Source organism: Lagopus leucura, unplaced genomic scaffold (genome assembly GCF_019238085.1).
Source record: "Lagopus leucura isolate 7727_CA_CO unplaced genomic scaffold, USGS_WTPT01 Super-Scaffold_1, whole genome shotgun sequence".
Classification (NCBI taxonomy): domain Eukaryota; kingdom Metazoa; phylum Chordata; class Aves; order Galliformes; family Phasianidae; genus Lagopus; species Lagopus leucura.
Window position 1 is genome coordinate 37800261 of NW_024962250.1, and position 15400 is coordinate 37815660.

The window sequence follows — 15400 nt, forward strand, 5'->3', positions numbered from 1 at the left end:
GAGCTTTGGAAGTACCAATGGAGCTCTTGGAATGCCACCCAGAGGGTGAATGATCTGCAGCTCAGTCAGACCTTGCTTCAAGACTTTGTTACAAGTATGTTGTCCCCTTGTCTTCTGAGGCTGAAGGCTCCTCTGTTCCCCTCACCTCTACCCAGCACCAGGCAGGAATTCACCATTTCCACAAGCAATGCAATCTGAACACATATTCGCAACCATGCTTGACCTCTGTTGGTCCAAAAGATAGCAGTAACACTTGTCTGCAACTTGTTTACAAAAATGCATGCGGTTCCTCTGCTTCAGAACAGATGTTGTGCCAGGTGTTGCAGAAAGAAGGCTTTAAAAGCAGATGCTGCCCCAAATTTAAATGAACCCAGAGACCCAAGAGAGAGGATTCCTAAGGTTACACAGGAAGCCTCTGGCAGACACGAGGGCTGAACACAGATCTCCTGAGGCCCAGCCAATGCTGTGGTCTCAGGACTGTCTTCTCTTTTGTCTTCCAGTCCATTAAGACAACCAGTTAATGAAATGGAATTAATAACTCCAGCTGCAGCACCAGCACTGCTGTAAGGGAGACAGATTTAGAAGCACGGGCTTACAAGCAGCAGGCTTGGGAGCAGGGGTAGCCTGTGAGTGGTGGACGAAACTGCTCCAATGGGGGAATGCAGGTCAGATATAGTTTTAGGGGCTCATCAGCTTCATAAACAAATCTTGAAGGAGAAGTGAAGGCATACAACTGCCTCCCCAAAGGAGAGAAATGCCTAATTGTAAGGTTTCAAGCACTTGAAAATTGTAGCCCCTCTGGAAAGAAAGAAAGAAAGAAAGAAAGAAAGACTTTTCTAGGTCAGTGGAAGGAATAGAGCCTTCATTCTTACAGTACTTGTGGTTCAAAAAACATTTTTAAATAACCAAGAGAAATTATCCACTTTTGATGAGCCAGGAGTAAATCACAACTGATTCATAATTATCAGTCGTGCTGTCTCCCACATCAGTCAGCAAGTTCCTGCAGAGCATCCCTGGGATGGTCAGTGAATGGGATCTACTCACTGAGGGACTGCACATCAGCAGTTCAAATTCCGAAACGGAAAACTGCTTTGAGGAATCCTAGAATCCTTAAGGTTGGAAAGACCAAGATCATCTAGTCCAGACGTTAACCTATCAACACCGTGCCCACAAAATCATGTTCCTTTTCTTCTGACCCAAATTGAAGGGTTTCCCTGCAAATGCCTCTTTCACTAGGATTAAAGGAAGGCAACAAGTGCAAAGCGGATTCCACCTGATTCTTTCATCCACTCATTTGACTCATGTCACATGCCTAAGACCTTACAAAAAGCTCAGATTTGGAGTTTAAAAAATGGGTATGAAAAACAGTTGTGCTGAGCAGAGAGTGAAACAGAAGTTAGAATATTATGTGATATGCTGGGACGCAGCACTTGTTTTGTTACGAGTATTCAGCTCTAGATGTATGTCATGCCGGTTGGAGACCATGTTGCCTTTCTTACCAGCATACTGATTTCTTTCATGGTATGAGGAGCTGAGAAAAAAAGGTAATTCATTGCTGCATTACATGTCCTAAGAGAAAACATCAAGGCCTTGGGCATGAGAAGGACAGAGCTGTCCAAGGCATCTGGACTGTGAGTAGCAATGGACCTGCGATAGCCATCAGCATCTCAGTGATCCTTATGGGTCCTTTCCAACTCAGGATATATCTCTCAGCTCTTGCCCTTTTCATTTGAGCTGCCCCTGAGCAATTCTGCAGCCTGGAAATGTGTTGAGCAAGAATGAGTGCAAGACAGCAGAGCCAGGATCTGGCCCATCCCGTGCTATTGACAGACTCATCACTAAAATGTAATTGCTGGCTGCCCTTGGCTTGGAGTACTCAGGCAAAAATTCCCCGTTGCTCTTGAGAGCTTCAAGACATATTAATGCGACTTTTAAAATAGCATCCCCTCTATTTTTGTTGCTAATGCTAAGAACAAATGAGCTAAGGAAAAAAACCCAACAGGCAGTGATCTCCCTTAATGCTATTGTTCCCCTAAGTGCCAAGTGTTGGGACTCACAGCACCAGGCTGCAGATCTGGCTGCCCTCAATGTGTCCTGAGCTGCATTGATGTGGAGTGATGCAGAGCTCTGTTCTGCAAAGCAGAATCAGTCCGAAGCGTCTTCAGAGTCGCTGCACTTAGAGCAGAACTGGTGATAATTTTAGCTCTATCTTTGAATGTGTCATCGTGAACTATTCTTTGAAACCAGTGCTGGTTTTCACCCCTGTCCTCCAGCAGGGTGCTTAGGGACAGCCCTGCAGTTCGGGGTTGTGCCTGATCCTTCCCATGGAAGAACACTGTGGGTGCTTCTGAGCTGTGATGGACTGCTGCACTGATTCACAGAATCACAGAATCACTGAGGTTGGAAAAGACCTACAAGATCATCCAGTCCAAGATCATCCAGTTTAGTACTCACTAAACCATATCTCTCAACACAACGTCCAAAATTCAACTCTATTTACCAAAAACTCCTTAAATGTTGCTAACTCTGACCTCACCAGAGGTGATGCAGGCAGGCTGGGTCCTGGTGGAAGTAGGGGGAGAGCAGGGTTGGAGAACAGTTCCGGTGTAAGGCTGGTTGCATCAATACTGGGTAAGAATGGATGGCAAGAGATGAGGCAAGCAGCAGTTGCCTACTCATGGATTACTTGAGGATTCCCTCAAGTAGGTTAGGAGGAGCTGGAACAAACAGGTAACTTTATTCTGCTGAGTTCTGCACTACGCTTCCTACATGGATCATCATCTCCAGCAGCACTACATAATAGGCAAATACTGTGAGCCCACGTGGCTTGTGGCTGTACCAATTTCAGGTGACCTCATTGAAACATCTGAAGGCCTATAGTGACCTCAGCAATACCCTGCAGTTAGAGCTTTGCTATGAACAGTGTTCTGAAGGAAGGAAATTCCATGTACTGCTTTTAATCCTGCTTCAATTCATGATTGGAGAAAAACTCTTCCATCCCTGCAAAGTGCTGCAGTTTGTGCCATGAGCCCTGATCTGTGCACCTCTCACTTGTTGTAGATCCAGGCAGGGCCATGTTATTTGTGCCTTCCACTTTGCTCTGCTCCACAAACATTCAGTCAGTGGCTCTGGTTTCATTCTGCTGCAAGAAAATAGTCCTCACCCTCAGGCTATTGGTGGCCAGCTGCTTAGTCCTAATGCTGGCTCACATTCTTGGATGCATAATTTAAATTCTCATTGTAGAAATGGTTTTTTTATCAATTGCTATTTTAGCCACTGCAGTTTTGTTAAGCTTGATGTGCAAGTCTGGGTTGACACGTGCAGTGTAACAGTGGTTCCCATGGCGTGGGGCAATCCAACTAGATATAACAGCTCTGAAGAGACACTTTTGGAAAAGGAAGCAGAAATTGAAGCAGGAAAACTGAGGATATGGTTTATTTTGGTGGCTTGGGCAAGGAGGTGGGGACCTGAATTTTGGGGCGAGGAAAATCTCTGCCAGTGAAGGAGAGATCATCATGAGTCCAGAGTGTTAAGTGTACGTGGACCTCTCTTCTGTCTGAAGGAAACTGTTATTATAGCTAATGGAGAGCTGTGGGGTGCAGTGAGATTTTGTCTTCTCTCTGCTGTGTTGCTGATGGATCATGAGCCCTCAGTTTCAGTGATGTGCTGTTTGAGGTCTCTTTGTCTTTCTTCAGGGACTGCAGGATTTGGGAATTTCTTATGTCTGATCTTTTCTATAAACTGCTTGTAAATAGCTCATGTAACATGTTGGTGCAGAGCTGCATTCAGTGTGCAGAGCTAAAAGCAACAAGAGAGGTATTTTCTGCTTTTGCAAAGGGTCTGAATCAACCAGACCATAGTTAGAAGCCATCCCTTGCCAAGTTGCTCCTTTCCTAAGGCAGGAAGTGTGCAAAATCAAGGCTTGTACATTATTGAACATTACTGTATGCAATGACAATTGAAGCCAGTTCTGCACCAATTAGTTAATTATTTCTCTGTTAGAGGACTGCAAATGCTGGATTTAAGCCGAGAGCAAGTTTCTCTGTGGATTTCAGAGATGATTTAGAAGCACAAACAATAGCTGCTGGCCCTGTAACCCCAGCAGAGCTTCCTAGGTAAAAGTTGAGATCTGACTGTGGTGCGCCGCTCTGTAAATTCTGGCTTTCTTCTGTGAGATGAGTTACCTGAGGGAGGGCTGAGTGACCTACTACTGCCAGCTGGGGAAATCTGTTAACTCAGCCGTTAAAGGCTTGAGGTTTTGGAGCCAAAAAAGCAGAGAGGTTCAAACTCATCTCCCTGTGCTGATGTGTGTGTGACCTGCTGTCTCTGTGCTTCTGTCTGTTTTCATGGTAAAAAAAAAAAAAAAAAAGAGCACTCAATATAAAATTGCTAAAGGAGAAATATTTAATAAGCAATCCTGATCTGAAAGGTTAAATACAGCTGAGAGGTCCCCATCTGGGTTCAGCTGATGTGCTGTACTGTGGGTGACTCTTCAGTCAAACGGGGTGCATTTGGGGCAAGGTTTTTATGAGCAATAAAATCTGAAACAGACTGGGTGAAGGTAAGGCACTTCATTTAGTATTTTCCGTGTACCATGAGGCCATGGCTTGCTATGACATCACTGCAGTTGGGAAAGTGAAGCAGGGGCAGCTTGGTCTCTGGGGCAGGAATGTTGGGGCTGGTGTTACAGTCCAGCCATTGGTGTACTGAGTTACTGCTGGGAGCTTTTTCACAAATTATCTCATAAAGTTGCTGTCTTACATGGTGTGTGCAGCATTTTGGGCAGTGAGGGGAGGTAGTGCTTGGACCTGCACACCCCAGCAAGGGAGCAGCAGGGGTTGGTGGGAGGGGTGTGGGTGCTCTGCTGTTTTCTGCTGTTTCTAGAATAGTTTTGATGGGGGGTTGGGGGCAGAGGATTGCTTTGATGGGACCAGATCCTGCCCCTGGTTTTCCCCTGCCTGCTCTAAGACCTCACCCAGCCAGGCACAGGAAAGGGAGGCATCAGCAGCTGGGGCTGGATGGGGAAGTTTGGCTTTCCCCCCAAAAAACCCCAATAAAACACCCAAATTCATTACTCTCAAGAAATTTCTGGAACACGAATAGTCACAACCGTGCAGCCACATAGAAAAACAGTGCTCCCTGCCTCCAACCGCCCCAAATTCGTTTTTTATTTCATTTGCCATCAGGTTGCTTTAACCATTTCAGCAGCTCGGAGCCGCCAAGCGCAAAAGCTTTTGATTTGAAAGGGGACCGCATCCCCTTTTGAAAGGAGCCTGCTCCCTAGGGCAACCACATCACACTGCTGATTTGCTGCAGTGGAGACTGCAGCGCGTACAATATGCCCTCCCCCCTCCGCCCGTGCTGCTTACAGCATCAGTCCGGAGCTGAGCGGGGAGACGGGCGCGATACCCCATAAACCACCCATGCTTGGGAATGCCTGAGTGCTAACGCAGCGCCTCCGACCGCAGCACCGGCCACCCCTCTGCACGCCGAGATGCAAGCCAGTGCCGACTCCACCAAGATGGACTGTCTTTGGAGCAACTGGAAATGTCAGGGTATTATGTCTGTTCGAGTGTTGCATGCTAGAAGGACTGCATGGTAAAGGCAGGATCCATCCATTTTCGTATTGTTCACCTGCGGGCCTTTGCATGCTTTTTTTTCTCCCTTCGTGCAAAGCTTTTATTTGGGGGTTACGTTAAGAAAGGGAGGAAGAACCTTTCATTGTGCTGTTTGAATGCATTTCTTCCACCTCCAGCTGCCTCGCCCTGCAAGCACCGGGGATGCAGCACCTTCATCCCACCTCCAGCCCATTCCCAAGCATCCCTTAGCAGATCACCCTCATCTCAGCATGATTTTTTCCCTCTGGGGCTGTAGAACAGCCGGGCGATGGGGAATCCGTGCTAACCAGGGAAAGAGGGGCTGGAGGTGGTGGTGATGTGTGCTGGGTGCATCCTGCCCTGGGCACACCCATGGCCAGGGCTGAGCTGAGCGTCGGCACAAAGAAAACGCAGCTCCGGTGACAGTTCTTTGCTGTAGAGTTGCTGTTTTTGTGTGCTTTATTGCATTTCTCAGCAATCCACCGAGCCATTTGGGTGAAAATATTGAGGGGGTATATGTAGGGGGACAATAGCATCTCCGTTTTGGGCTTATTTTCAGTGATATGGAGCGGGTTGGTGCCTGCGCTGGGTGGGGCTGGCACCTTCTGGGGCGCCTCGGCCGGCTCTGCAGCCATTTTTAGTTGGTTTCACCCTTCCCAGCCAGCATCCAGCCTTTGTTTTGCTAAAGGCAAAGCCTCTGTGAGGCTGTGAGCTGGGCAGATCGGGAGAAAAACGTGTGGCAGTCCTGCGGGCAGGCAGGACACATTCAGTTTGAATGTGGTTTTTAATTTTTAGGTGCGTGTTTACATTGAATAGAGCGTACATGGTGCTCACAGCGGGGTCCTGGGAGAGAGATTAGAGCATCATCTTGTTAAAGGGACCGGGATGCTGGCAGACAGATCTGTAAAGGGAGCTGCATGTAACAGGAGCCAGGAGACCATCCTGAAGTGCTTTTGGGGAGGGCAAGAGGAGACGGACAGACATACAGACACTGGTTTTCAGGGGCATTTCTGCAATCTTAATCCAGCACCTGATTGTATCTGTGGTCTGAGGGTTTTTTGCATCAGGAATCTGGGAAGTAAACAGATGCACCTGTTCAGTGCCAGCCTGCAGCAACTAGGGCTTTCCATTCCGTAACACAGGGTTTTCTATAGGATTTTCTGATTCCTTCGGCTCTTATGGGAGAGCCTCACCTAAACCTGAATCTCTTCATATGAGATTTAACTGTGAGCACCCTTGCGAGGTAGGGCTGGGGTTTTTGTTTGCTTCATTTCCTAAAAGGTGAAGGATTATGCTGATATTCCTAAACACACTGATCTGCCGAGTCAGGTTGTTGAACCACCTGTATTTAGAGGCAGCTGAATTTTTAACCCTTTTTTAGCAGGAAAAAAAAAATATATATTTGTTCATAAAGTTGAAAAAGGGGTGACAACAAAAGGCACGCTGCTGTTGTTTAATCAATAATTAATCATCAGTAACAACTGCAGGCTTTCTCTGTTTCTGTGCTTTCCTTTTTGAAATCAAGGGGCAGAAAATTAAATGGCACAACATGATCCATGCTGGTCTGAAACAAAAAGGATCGGAACAAAATTGACGCAGCTGAAATAAATCACTTGCCTCGGTGCCACATCATCTGCATATCTTTCTTGTTCTTGGTTGGTGCTCTCTGCTTTAGAAATGATCCTGCAGAAAACATGAAGTACAGAGCATTATTTCTGCCAGCAAAATTCTTTGATCGCTCCCAGATAAAGGGAATCTAAAATTCAGAGGAATAAAGACTAAAGACTGATTCTTCTGGTATCTATTATTCATGTACCCTTCATCTCAACCCAGAATATCAGCTTCATGAAGATCTGGGATTGTATAATTTTGCCAAGTTCATTCTCCATAGATTTATGGTTCCTCCTGAAAACTCTGGAATATGGCTGTGAATGTAACAGATGCAGTCACAGATTTCAGTAAATTCTGAGCATATTTCTACTGAAATTATGGAAATGAAATGCTGAGGTTAACTTAAGTTTTAATCAATAAAGAGTCAAGCAGCTATCTCATTGGTTTGCCCTTTGGTGTACAGTTGGTGTAAGATTTCAAAGGGGTCTGGAGGAGCTGCAGGGATGCTTGGTGAAGCTTGGCTTTGCCCCAGTGAATCTACATACTGTTACTTTCCTTTGGAGGACTGCTGCTAAACACATTTAGTAATATTGCAATGAGTTTTACCAACCCATCCTGCAGGTAAAGCATGTTTATGTCAATGGTAGATCCTGATACAGCCTTCGAGGAGAGCAAGAGAGCGCATCAACCCTGCCAGGCACGTGCTTCCTGTGAAATACTGTCGTGGGTAGGTGGTGTCGTGGGTGGTTGTGTGCAGAAGGATCTCCAGCTGGGCATGCTGGTGGCTGGTGTCCGTGCTGGGGACTCATCCCCACACTTCTCCTCACATGTTCCTCTGGGTTAGGAAGGTCTTGGCAGGTCAGCCTGTTGGGCTCCTTGGTGGTAGCACACTGCTTCCCATGCTCTCAGCTGGCCATAAGTTACATGCCTGTTCGTTATAAACCAGCGTGGACAAGGACTGCAGATTTCATCAAATCTGTCCAGCTGCCATAATTCCACTGGAACTGGAGTTATTGAAGAGTGGTTTCTTGACAGCTGTTCCAAGAGAACCAGCTCCCCTTCTTGCCTCATACATCAGTTGGTTTAGTAAGGGTGCTGAGAAGCTGCACCAGCCATTCGTGCCAACATTCCCCAGTTTAAGAGGGATAAAGAAGTTCAATGACAGTTTAAGGATGCGTGCTATTCACATATAATCTTATTGACAGTTCTGAAGTCTGTCTTGTTACCCCTATCACCATGAAAGCTCATTTCAGCCTGTCAGTACATTCAGTGCATTCCTGAAAAGACGTGTGTGGACCAGCTGGAATCACCTTGCTTGGCTCAAATGAGCTCTCCACCAGATCTGTCCCAGATGTTGGTTTTTACATTGGACTTTGGTAGAGCTAAAATCTTGGAACAAACTCATCATCTAATGTAACCTCTTTAGCAAATATCTTCAAGAAAATAGTTTCTAACTGATGGAGAATTGACATCCTGATTTTGCAGCTCATTTCCTGTGAAATTTGAATCATCAATTTTTTGTTTGTCAAGATTTTTTTCCACTTCCAGATTTGCTTTTATTTTTTGTTGCCACTACATAAATCCGATCAATCCTTCAGGCACATCCCTTGTTGATGGCAACAGGACTGCAAGATCAGAGGACAAGCTGTCTTAGGCATGAGCTTCATACTGTTTGGTGGCCAGCTTTCTCAACAAACACAGTGATCTAGATGGTATCAAAAGGGAGATTTCAGTAGCTCTACCAAAACAAGGTGTAAAAGAGCATGTTTCATATCTGAATGTAAATCTCTCTCTTTTTTTTTCTTTTTCTTTTTTTACTTTCAAGAACAGATAAGCAATATTTTTTTTTATTCCCCCACATTAAGATTAAGGTATTTCTTATTATGGAGTAATTTAATCTCCAGCAAGAGGGTGATGATGTGGCAATAGCTGAAGGCAACACGGGAGGACTTTCATCAGGTCGCTGGGAAGATTAACTGAGTTTGATGGGGCTGTTTTGGTATCAAAGGGATAACCTCTCCATGTCATATTCTCATAACTAAAATAGATCTGGGACTTAATTTTGAAAATCTGCAGATTTTCAGATGTTTGGATAGAGTTAGGAAGGGTCTGGGTCTGTTAGTTTGTCCAGGAGCATCTCAGAACAATCTATGGATTTCCATAGCATCTTGTGCATTCAGGGACTGCACTCAGGGACTCTGCTTGGTCCATTTGTTCTCTGCTCTCTTAAAATAAGAACAACACCACCTTCATAGAAGCTGACAAAGGCAGAGTGATGTGGTCTGACAGGCAGGGGATGTGTGGAAGGATGCTTTTTTCTACCTTTAGATCAAATATTTGTCTCAGCTCTCTCATGTAAAAATAATAACAACAAAAACAGGAGGCTGAAGGACTGATTTCTTTATTGTCAACCCTGTCGTGCTTCTGTCTACCCAGACCCAGAGATGAAGAAGAAGGAGAAATGCCTCGTAGAACAACACAAATGCTCTGCCTTGGCTCTGCTGTTGATCACAGCAGTCTTCTGAAGACACCAGACTGCTCATTAAATGTTGTATCCATCTGTATTCTGTTTTAATCAGATCTGTTGTGGGAAGGGGAGCAAAGGCTATGGATCCTCCCCTGGAGAGAGGAAGGAAATCATGTCCCCACACCCTGTGGTTAAAACTGAGAAGTGGCATTTCTTTGAGCACAAGCAGTATTTACTTCTTTTGGAGGACTCATCTCTAGTAGTCATGTTTGTTGACAGATATTGTTGCAGCAATGCTATAAACAAGACTTCCCTTCTTAAATTGGATTTCCTAAGCCTTTCACTGCCAGTGGGCCTGGGAAATGTATTATGAAGTCTCTATTGTATTGCACTGTATACAGAATAAAAGACTTTTTCTCAGTTCTCATTAATAATAATATTACACATGGAATGAAGCTATACAACCCATTGATTTTACCTCCTAAAGAGGCCCAATGGGACCTCCACTGTTGGGAGGGCTGCTTGATCACATCCACGGGTTTATTAGTATGCTGAAAACATACAACCTTTATCTGATCCTCAAGGTCCATGGCTCTCATCTGAAGGCTGCACACAAGGTTTTTGTGCATGCTTTTTGTGCTAAATTCTGCTTGATGGATGCTCATTTTTCATACAGTTGCTGCAGTAGAGGAATAACGTGCAATATCAGGAGAGAACAGAGATCTTCAGAGAAAGGCAGAGAGAACCGGTGGAAGATGTGAATTGATCAGTGTGCACAGCTGATCTTCATTAATTTTAGTCTTAAATTGCTTGCTTTGAGGCATGGCATGGGAAGGTCCCATTTTTAAGTCATGCAGAAATCTGAAGGCAGGAACACATCTCAGTCACAGGTTGGTCAGAATCCCCCATTCTTTCTCTGGAATCTTCTCCCAGGAGCTTTGGGCTGCAGCTGCCCCATATCACAATGTTTCCAGCAATGACAGAAACCACCAGCGCTCAGTTCTCATGGTTTCCACCTGGACTTGAGGAAAAGAGAATCAGGAGCATCATTTCTTGGTCCACCTCAGCCATCTTGAGCTTTCCACCCTCTTGTACTGCTCTTCCCAGCCCCAGGTCTTTCTTCTGGCTTTTGTGATGCCAAATATCCAGGAGCAGAAGCATTTTCTGCTGAAAGTCTTGGTGTGAGCTGAGTGAGCTTTCAGGCACTGTGCTTAGGAGCCATTTCTTGCTGTCACAAGTGTTGCATGCTGCTGCTGTTCTTCATATTTGGGAGGTTACTTTTAACTTACCTTGTAAGCACTGGTATTTCCTGGCTGTTGATATTGACATGTAATTGCTTAAATCAGAAAATGTACCTTTGTACATCATTAGTCTGGCAGATGGCCCCAAACAAAGAACTCGCATTCATTTAATAAGATGAAATTATACTATGAATGGCAAAGCTGAGGCACTGCTTGGCACCACTGAAAGCTTTCTCTTTCCAGTTCATGCTACTTGAGTAAAATTTTACAAGTTCTGTTGAGAGTTAAAAAATACAGACAGGCAACTCTTTCAGATAAATAGCTCATCAAATGTGTTTCCGCAGAAAACACTCTTCAAAGACAGTAGCAGTGACCTGCAGCAGTCTGCAGCACTGCTTTCTTAGAGATTGCTGGCAAGTCCCCCGTAATAAACACAAAGTCTTTGGAGACTGAGAGCATTCTGACAAAACCCAGAGCCCTTTTATAACTCTACAACTGAGCCAGAGCTCTGCTGCGTCGTACTGGAAAGGGCACAGAGTGACTGAGGGAGGGACTCTGCTTGCTCCTTCCAGGAGGCTGAAGGGAGATCATGAAAAGCTGCAGCTGAACTGCTGCTGCATGTTAATGGGCATGGTCAGGACTTAGAGTTGGGGTTTTCAAAACAGAAGGCTTTGAATGAAACTGAGGCTGATTTCGGTGCCTATTCTCCGGGACTGTGTTTGCAAATTCTTGCTGAAAAACATCAAAGCTCTGAAGTTGTCATTTCAGCACGCACAAATACATGTTCCTTAGCCAGACAGACTGACCTGCTGTCCGGCTGCATGCACATCACATAGCAACGGGCTCACGTGGCACCAGCCTCCTGCTTCATGCATATTCAGTATGCATTGCTCAGAATCATGCCATTGTCGTGGGTCTGGGCAGTATCACATGTGCCCACACAGCCTACAACAAGCCCAGGTCTTGCAGGACCCTTGCCTGCACCAGGATCCTATGGTGTAATTTTGCACTAAGAATTGACCAGAGCATCTAATGGTGATGTCAGGTGTACAGCTTTAGCTCAGCTTGTGCTCACTGCGTTCCTGTGCACTGGGGATGCTTGTCTGAGCCCGGCGTGTGCAAGGATCAACAGGCAAGGCAGTAAAGTCGTGGGGCCAGCATGTGCTGGAATGAGGTTCACCTCCCTACACCACTGCCTGCTCCCTTGGAGGCAGGAGTGATGGCTGTTGCACCATGCAAGGGCCTCCACCCTGCTGAGATTTTCCACCTCTCAGCTGCACATGGGAGTATTTGTGTCAAGTCTAAAAGACACAGGATCCCTCCCTCCCAGGTCTCATTTGGCTGGTGAAAGAGGCCAGCTGCCTCTCATCTCCTTTCTCACGCATGCACACAGCCCCAAAACTGTGTCATTTGGCCTCTCTCCATCTCATGGCTGTGGCAAGGCTTTCCTTACCTGATACACCTTAGTAAACCTCATAGCCATCTCAGTAAGGGGCAGCTTGCAGGATATGCACACAAAAACAAATCTCTCTTCAGCCGTTCAGCATCTTCCTAGTTGAGAGGAATCAGAAAATGCAGTTTGGCAAATCAGTATCTATGCAGCCACCTTCAGTCCTTCAGTCTTGCAGGAATTGAGGCAGAATATCATAGGAAGAAAGAACTGCTGCTTTTGAGTCTTATCAGCAATCAGTATTGACCCAGGGAGCTCCACAGAAATGGGCTGCTGTGGTTTTTGCTCAGCTCTGTTTGCCTATCTACTGCCTACTTGCTAGGTAACATTTTTCACTGGTACTTGGCCTTTTTGTTCCGTGTGCAGGTGATAATCCACCCTTAGCCAGCTTACCTGTCCATTTAATATCAAGATATTTTGTAACATAGAATTTAAGTATCTCAAAAAGTGAGATTTACATGCATTTCCAAAAGTGTCCTCTGACGGAGACATTTTTAAGCAGAAAAAGGATGGAGCTGTGAATGGTAGTGCCTGTCCAACTGCTCACTGGTGAAAGCACACCAGTTGCTGTGCTGTGCTGCAGAATTTTGCAGTGCCTTCACTGAAAAAGAGAATGAAAAGCAGTAAACACTGTTAAACTTATCTTCTGGATGCCATTTTGTAAGGATGCATTGCAAGATGCACATTCCAACCCCGAGACACTGCAAGCAGCCTGTGGAGTTCCAGCTGCACGGACACAGCTGTGTCTGCTGCCAACCTCCCTGATGGGAGTGCAAGCCCTGTGCTGTAAGTGCATCTTCAGAGTATCCACCAGTCCATGCCCTGGGGTTCCTGCAGGAAGGAGATGTGGCCGTACAACTGGAGAGCCTCTGCCAGGTCCCCAGTTTACCTGCTCACACTCAGCACGTGCCACTGAGCTCCCAGATCCCTTGATGCAGTCCTTGGATCTCATCATACACACTCCCAATCGTAGGTCCGGTGCTCAGAGCTGGCACTTAGAAATATGAAAGAGTCATTATGTTGTGTATATTGACGGAGATCATAGTAGGATGGGAATGTTGCATTCAGTAATCCAACAGCAGTTTTGCACTCAAGCCCATTACTTTGAAAAGCAACGCTAATGTGTGTAATAGTAATGAGTAATGGCTCATTGACTCAAGGGAAACATGCAGTGGTGACTCACAGTGTTTTGAGATTAGATGATAAGAACGACAGTGTTGGATTAATATGGTTTCTTTTTGCATTTGTGAATTTTCTTTTGGCAGATTGGATTTTCCCAGAATTTACTCTTTGTTCAGATTATTTGACAAGTGGCATTTAAGAAATACGCTTGGCTTGTGTTGTGCTCAAGCTGTTCATGAGGACAGTGTGTAAAATTGGAGCTGCTTAGTTTAGATTGTCATGGGCCTGTGCTTTGGCTAGAAGAGTCCTCTTAGAAACAGATTCTCAGTGTAAATAAATTCAATTCACTGTTGTGGACTGAATTCAGTGATCATTTCTTAAAATTTTGATCCTATATTGTCTATTTCTGTTGGTAAAATTGCCTGCTGGAGTAAATGATATAAACTGAGTGAAAAGCACCATGCAAAATGGCCTCCTTTATAAATGTAGAAATATATTGTTGGCAGATGTTTTTTTCCCACTGTTTTATCCTAATTCCTCCCATGTATCTAGGCAAGGAAAGAAGAAAGAAGAAAGTTGTTTTTTTTTTTTAAATAGTTCTGAGGTGATCAGATTTGTAGTAGCCAGAGGAATTACTCTGCATTTTCTCGTTCCATTTGTTTTCTGCCCATGTAAGTGAATGGTTTCCTACCCATGTGATTATTAAGCAGTGGCAAAACTAGGAGTTTTGTTACTTCAGAAGTAACAAAATGATGTCAAAACTTTGAATAGCTGAATAGGATACTGGCTTATTGTGGCTAACCCCAAATTTCTCATCTGTTTATCAACAGTCAAAACTTGAAGGCGTTTTGATCCAGAAGTGGAAAAACAACATTTGGACTAGTGATAAAAAAAAGAAAAAAATAAATAAAAATAGGAACTTCTATTAGCTTTTTTCCTTAACTTTTCTCTGCAAAATTGTGCTGAGGACAGAATCCAGCCACATAAAGTGCAAGGATTCCAGCTAGGCGATCGGTTCTCCTTTCCTCCACCTCTGAAGTCACGGAGCTGCTTTCAGCCATGGAACTTCCTGATGATGTTGGCGTGAGGAGGAGCACCTCTTCTCCCTTCATCCTCCAGTGAAAGCCCCAAGCATGGCAGTGGTGTTGAGGCCCTCCTAGCTCCTGCCATTAACGCGTTGTTCTTCTCTCCCCAGCTATCAACCTGTTGTACTGGCGCGACATCAAGCAGACAGGGATCGTGTTTGGCAGCCTCCTCTTGCTGCTCTTCTCCCTGACCCAGTTCAGCGTCGTCAGTGTTGTGGCCTACCTGGCCCTCGCCGGCCTCTCGGCCACCATTAGCTTCAGAATCTACAAATCAGTCCTACAGGCCGTGCAGAAGACTGACGAGGGCCATCCCTTCAAGTGAGTGCTTTGTGGTCACGGCTGGGGATCGGGTGTCTTGTGGAGGATCCATTCCTAGTGGAAGTCACATTTCTTCAGCTGCTGCTCTATAAAATTCTTGCTCACAACAGGGGTTTCCATTGTCCAGAGTCTTGAGAGTCATATTGGCTCAGACTCTAGAGGGATGGGCTGGGAGGAGGGGGGATAAAAATCTGTGAAAGCACTTGTCCTCTGAAACGTGGACATTTTTTCCTGGGATGTTTGTTCCAGCTGATCAGGGAAGCTTCATCTTCTGCTGTTCCAGTGAGCCCATGAACCAGTTCACGGAACTGATGTGGCTTCCCAACACACCCTGAAAGATGTTAGTTGGGTTGCCTGTGCCTTGTTTTTACTTGGGACTCGAGATCTGAGCATAGCTTAGTGGGAGTTGTAGGGTAGGCAGAGGGTTGGAGGAGCAAGAAGGGGATGAGTTTGCCTTGGGCAGCAATGATCCCAAGGTAACACATGGCTAGGCAGCAGCACTTGTTCCT

General features: G+C 45.4%; 1 protein-coding gene across 3 annotated transcripts in view; it reads left to right on the forward strand.

Annotated features, from left to right (window-relative positions):
• RTN1 (reticulon 1) overlaps positions 1-15400 on the forward strand; it is a 97728-nt gene that overhangs the window by 78723 nt on the left and 3605 nt on the right. For 2 of the 3 annotated variants that reach the window (XM_042863774.1, XM_042863793.1), the window contains one exon: positions 14684-14891. In XM_042863774.1, coding sequence (XP_042719708.1) covers positions 14684-14891 — 208 coding nt within the window. Of the gene's footprint in view, positions 1-5352; positions 5556-14683; positions 14892-15400 lie in introns of those variants that run through there. The other variant, XM_042863784.1, reaches the window with a different exon arrangement.